Genomic DNA, 6099 nt, shown 5'->3' with positions numbered 1-6099 from the left:
TGGGAACATGGCCATTCTAAATGAAAACTACATGTCCCAGACATTCTTCCACTAACTGTGGCCTTGTGACTAAATATTGGCTTATGGGGTATAAGCAGAAAGAATATATATAACTCCAGAATGTGTTCTGGAGAAGGGAACATTCCTTCCCCTTACTCTTTACTGTGGGCTGGAATGTAGATGCAACAGTTAGAGCTGGGGCAGCCATCTTGGCTCATGAGTTGGAAGGAGGAATTCCAATCCACAAAGCCTACAAATTCTTGACAACTTGGTGAAACACAGCTGCCATACCTGCCAGCTTTGGACTGCTACCTCCAAAATTCATGTATATGGGAGAAATATGCACTTTTAAAGCCATTGTTTTCTATTTCCATGAATACAGTGAATGTAATCTTAATATACCAAATGCCCTAGTTCTGGTCTATGAAATACAAGGGCAAGTGTGCTGGATGATTTCTAGGCAAGATGCTTTTTCTCCTTGTAAAAGGAGAGTTCTGTTTCCCCATCTTGGCTGTCTTCCTGATTTTTATCTTTGGGCATGGTAACATGAGGACACAGTGCCCAGAGCTGCAACAACATTCTTATGACCACAAAGGAAAGGCCAAGAGAAATTCAGAGCCACTAACCAAAACCATGACAGCACTGAACTAACCCCAGATTTCTTGTGTGAGATAATGAACAGCCTTATCATTTAGCCACTGTGATGGATATTCTGCCACTTGTAACAAAAAGCATTTCCAAATGTCATATTCTCTTGCTATGAATCTTTGTGCCCCCTCCCCAGATTCACATGGTGAAATCCTCACCCCCAAGGATGTGGGGCCTTTGGTATTTTGGTGTGTAGGTCATGAGGGTGAAGCCCTCAGGAACGGGATTAGTGCCCTGATCAAAGAGACTCCAGAGAGTCACCTCTTCCACCATATAAGGATACAGCGACAAGTCAGCAGTCTGCAACCAGCAAGAGGGGATTCACCAGATCCTGACTGTGCGGCCCTCTGATCTTGGACTTCCAGCCTTCCGAACTGGGAGAAATAAATTTCTGTTATTTATAAGCCACCCAGTCTGTAGTATTTTCTTTAAAAAGACTTTTTACTTATTTATTTGACAGAGATCACAACTAGGTAGAGAGGCAGGCAGAGAGAGAGGAAGGGAGAGAGGAGGAAGCAGGCTCCCCACTGAGCAGAGAGCCCGATGCGGGGCTCGATTCCAGGACCACGGGACCATGACCCAAGCCAAAGGCAGAGGCTTTAACCCACTGAGCTACCCAGGTGCCCCCAAAGATTTTTTTTTTTTTTAAGTAATCTCTATATCTCATGCAGGGCTTGAACCCTGAGACCAAGAGTCACATGCTCTACCAACTGAGCCAGCACCAGTTCATAGTATTTTAACAGTGGCCCAAACTGACTAAGACATCCCTATATCTCTATTGCTCCTTCAATCTCTGCTTTTTGACTGCATCCTTCCTCTTGGGCCCACAGTCATGATCATCTCAGCCATGCAAAACAACACAGTTTGCCCTGCATCCATTTCTCCCTCCAGCCACTGTTTTCTTTCCTTTCCTGGGCAAGTCTCTGTAAGAAGTAGACTACACACCTTATCTGCACTTCCTTACTTGTTACCCATTCTTTGATCTTCTCTGGCTTCCCTTCCACTTCAGTATTTTAATCTAGGCCACTAATAACCTCCTAATTTGCAAATCCAACAGACGTTTACTTGTCTTTTCTTATCTGACCTCTCTATGGCTTTTGGCTTTGATTACCACTTCCGCAGCTGTGAAACTCCCTTTACCTGTGGCTTCTTACCCTCAGCTGTTTCCCTTTTGACCTCTGGCTCCTCATTCTCTGTTTCCTTCATGAGCACCTCCTTCTGTTTTTACCTCTTAAACGTTGGCTTCTTCAGGTGTTCTGCCTCTCTCTTCCCTTTCCACACTCTCCTCCTAGGTGGTAACTTACATTCCTAGAATTTCAAAGATTGAGGGGAGCTTTCTTGAGAATCAGGGACCTAAACTCCTCATCAAGCAGAGTTGAGCCAAAGCTACTGTGGTAAAATATAATTTCCATTGGATTAAGCACCTTGTCATGGATTGAGTTGTGTTCCCCAAAAAGATATGTTGAAATCCTAATGCCCAATACATGTGAATGTGGCCTTATTTGAACATAGGGTCTTTGCAGGTGTAATCAAGTTAAGAGGAGGTCATTAGGATATAACTGTGAACTTATAAGAAGAGAAGAGACACAGATACACAGGGACACCACCATGTGATGATGAAGGCTAGAGATGTAGCTACAAGCCAAGAAATGCCAGGATCAATAGCCATCACCAGGAGCCAGAAAGAGGCAAGGAATCATTCTTCCCTATAGTTTTCAGAAAGATCTTGGCCTGCTGACACTTTGATTTTGGGGTTTATAACCTCCAGACTGTGAGACAACAAATTTCTGTTTCAAGCCCCACGGTTTGTGGTATTTTGTAACAGCAGTTCTAGGAAATGAATACACACTTCCTCCATTGTCCTGCACCTCCTTATCTGAGAAACCAGTTATGATTTGTAATCACCTTTCTCATAAGGTTTTGCCTTCATCTTTCCTCCAGTTCAGGGATTTTCAGCCTTTCACATATCACAGACAAGTTTGTGGGTTTTTTTTTTTTAAGATTTTATTTATTTATTTGACAGATCACAAGTAGGCAGAGAGCAGGCAGAGAGAGATAGACCGGAGGAAGCAGGCTCCCTGCTGAGCAGACAGCCCGATGTGGGGCTCCATCCCAGGACCCTGAGATCATGACCTGAGCGGAAGGCAGAGGCTTTAACCCACTGAGCCACCCAGTTGCCCCGACAAGTTTTGATTCTTTAAATTTGAATATCAATATTGGGTTACAACTTTCAATTTTGCCCTTCATCTTTTGCTATAAGGGTATTAAATACACACACACAGCTACCATTTACTTACATCATTCATAAAAGTTAAGACATCTTAACCCTAAACTCTCAGAAGAAAGTACAGTTTGTATTAAATTATTTTAAGTTCTATGAAAATCGCATTGCTTTGTCCCAGTATGTTTCCAGTATTGTTTCAGATACATACTTCATAACAGAAACATTTATGTATGAGACAAAGAAAAATGTTAATACATAAATATTCATAGACTCCTTTGTTTCCAGCCATCTTCCCCCCTCCTTTCCCAAATTCTCTTTGACCATATTGCAAAACTGGGGTAATCGGTGAGAGGGAAAATGTGAGAAGCAGCAGCTGAAAGAACAGTGAGAATTTCTTTTGAACCTATAAGGAATCACTTCTCAAAGGAGAGTTTAGATGGATGAGGAGGTAGAGAGGCAGGCTCAGGACTGAGGAAGATGTCGGAGAGAGGATGTTACAGGCTTAGGAGAGAAACTGCTAATGGCAAGAGATGAAGAAAAAGGAATATCGACCGTATGTTGCCGGTACCTTCTTGAGAGTGTGAGGTAGGGATTTAAACTGCTTTCAAAAAAATTTTTTTTTCTTCTGGAATTGTATCTCTTCGAGTGTAATGCTTTATAAGACCAGATAATAAGGCAGCTCAGCGTTAATAGGGTTGCACATGACTGTGAGCAAAGGCAGTTATTGTATAGTTGTTAGAAAAAGGAACTATGGAATCAGAAGCCCCGCGTTTGAATCCTGGTCCCAATCCACTTCTGCAGCGTCCGTAGGTGAATTACTTTAGTTCTTTGTGCTTCATTTCCCCAACCACGGAAGGGAGATAACAGTACCCACTTTACCATTTTGTTGGGAGAATCATGAATTCATACACATAAGGCAATGAGGACAGCGTTTGGCAATGGAAGACCCTCCCATGTCAGCTAGTAATAAAACGGAAACCTACACATAGTTTTCCCACCTGCTGAAACAAAAAGACCTTTCGCGGCTAACTGTTGCTACACTTCTTGGCACGACACCCAACAAAACCTCAAGTGCCTGAGCTGCCAGAGCAGGCTCAGCTCCGACCTTCCCGTCGGTGTCCTCGGGCTCGGCTGGGGCGCCGCACTCGCGGCCGCTCGCTCGCGCGGCAGGCGCCTCCCTCCTCCCGCATTTGCTGGCATCCTCGAGGCCCGGGCGCGCAGGGCCCGCGCGTTACCCGCCCGCCGAGGCCGACTTCCATCCCTCCTCCCCGCGCTCCCGGCACTTCGAACCTCCGCGCGAGCTCTTCTCCCCGTTGCTCTGTAACTGTTCAAAGGGTCTGAGTCGCCTGCACATCCTAGATGCTCAATTAAAGTGACCGTAAAGGAAAACGCTGTGCCTTCTCGCGCAAATACAAACGGGGGCCCTGGGTGGGGCGGGGGCACTTGGTCAGTACGTCTGTCTTTACACCCGAAGGCCCGTTGCCCAGGGTGCCAGGCCCGGACATTATGCCTGGGGGTGAGGGCGGGGCTCCCTTGCCGGGACGCCTCGACTCCCCACGGGCCTCCAACCTCGCCCGGGGCGCCCGCGGTCACGTGACCCCCACCCCCGGCGCACAGCTGGAGGCGGGTCCCCGCCCTCCCCCGGGAGCGGCGGCGCTGGAGCGGGCGCGGTGCATTGTGGGCAGAGGGGCGGGGGTTGGGAAGATGGCGGCTCCCAGCCTCCTCAACTGGAGGCGGGTTTCCTCCTTCACGGGGCCGGTCCCCCGCGCCCGGCACGGACACCGGGCCGTGGCCATCCGGGAGCTGATGATCATCTTTGGAGGGGGCAACGAGGGCATCGCGGACGAGCTGCACGTCTACAACACGGGTAGGCGCGGCGGCGGCTCTACGGCCCCGCCTGTGGGAGTCGCGGAGGGGGAGGGGAGGCGAGGCGGCGGCCGAGGCCCTGACAGCTGTCACCGTCGGGTCACTGCCTCTTGAGGCGGGCAGCGGGGAGTCCGGCTTGCCCGGGCGGTCGGGGTTCAGCAGTGTCCTGGGTGGCAGCTCCGTTTCCCCAGGGCCCGCGGGGCAGAACCGGGCCCCGAACGGGGCGCGCCGGCCCTCAGGCAGGCGGTCCCGGACCCCCTCCCCCCCCGCAAGCCCTGCGGGCGGACGTGGGCGAGAGAGACCGTTTCCACCCGCCAGGGCCTCTTCCCGAAGTCTCGCCCACTCCGGGGGTGCAAGATCCCTCCCCTGTCAAAAACCAAAACCAACTCCGAACCAGAGCTGCTCCGGGCCTTTCTCGTCTTCGCCTGCGGTCTTTCCTTAGGAGGAAACGAATCGGGGCGGGGAGAGGGCTGGGGGTGCTGAGGAGGGAAGACGAGAGGCCTGGTACTTTCACCCCAAATACAAGCCCGTAACTGACAGGGGGCAGTCAAGATTTTTACCCCATTGGTAACACTCTTTGGCGGGGAAGTGGTTCGTTGGTGAGACCGGCGCCTGTCTCGGCATAGTTGGGTGTGTGTGCTGAAGCTCAGCTGTGCGGCGCTCGGAGAGAGGACCGTCAGCTTGAGCACCGCTGCAAATCCCAAGTGCCCCTGGCCGGGGAGGCCCTACCTAATAGTGCCTCGGGATAGAAAGGAGGGTGGAATTTAATTTTCCCCAACTTGTAAAGGCGCCGGCTCTCAAGAGGAAGCTGTTTCCTTGGTGTAAGGTTAATTACTGAATTTTGGGTCTATGCCATGATCAATGACTTTGACCAAATAACTTAATCACTGTGGTCATTTTAAGGTTAATAAAATAGTGGCATAGAAGAAATTTCATTTTTTTTAAACCCTCTCCTCCTCCTGGCTCTCTAGTATATAGTTTAAAAGTTATTTGACAATTTGGTATAGGGTAAAAATCCTGGCTTTGGAAAAAGTTAGACCTGGTTTGCATTTTGCTCTGCCAGTTGCTCAGAATCAACACTAAAGTTACCCAACTTAAATGTCAGATTTTCACTTGTAAAATAGAGATGATGATACTCACCACCAGCAGCACTATGGCCACTTTGAACAGGAGAATTATTTGTTGTAAGAGCATGCGCTGTATATTGTTAAGGTGTTTGGCAGCATCTCTCATCTCTACCCACCAGTTGCCAGGAGCATTTCTCCCCCGCCTCCAGTTAGACAAATACACATTTTTAGTTTGCTTCTGGAGGCAAAGTCATCTCCAGTTGCTCCTGGGGGCAAAGTCATCTCCAATCTCCA

At 49.0% G+C, this 6099-nt stretch overlaps 1 protein-coding gene across 7 annotated transcripts in view; it reads left to right on the top strand.

Annotated features, from left to right (window-relative positions):
- Positions 1–4528: 4528 nt before the first annotated feature.
- Positions 4529–6099, top strand: part of HCFC2 (host cell factor C2) — a 73630-nt gene continuing 72059 nt past the window's right edge. For 5 of the 7 annotated variants that reach the window (XR_004286655.1, XM_032346542.1, XM_032346544.1 and 2 more), the window contains exon 1: positions 4531–4739. Coding sequence is in view for 6 of the 7 variants with exons in the window: in XM_032346542.1 (XP_032202433.1) it covers positions 4577–4739 (163 nt within the window). In the remaining variant the exon portion in view is untranslated. Of the gene's footprint in view, positions 4740–6099 lie in introns of all 7 variants that reach the window. The other 2 variants (XM_032346541.1, XM_032346543.1) reach the window with 2 other exon arrangements.

Source organism: Mustela erminea, chromosome 6 (assembly GCF_009829155.1).
Source record: "Mustela erminea isolate mMusErm1 chromosome 6, mMusErm1.Pri, whole genome shotgun sequence".
NCBI lineage: Eukaryota > Metazoa > Chordata > Mammalia > Carnivora > Mustelidae > Mustela > Mustela erminea.
The sequence above is the reverse complement of the archived record's forward strand: the minus strand, read 5'-3'. Positions and strand labels throughout refer to the sequence as shown.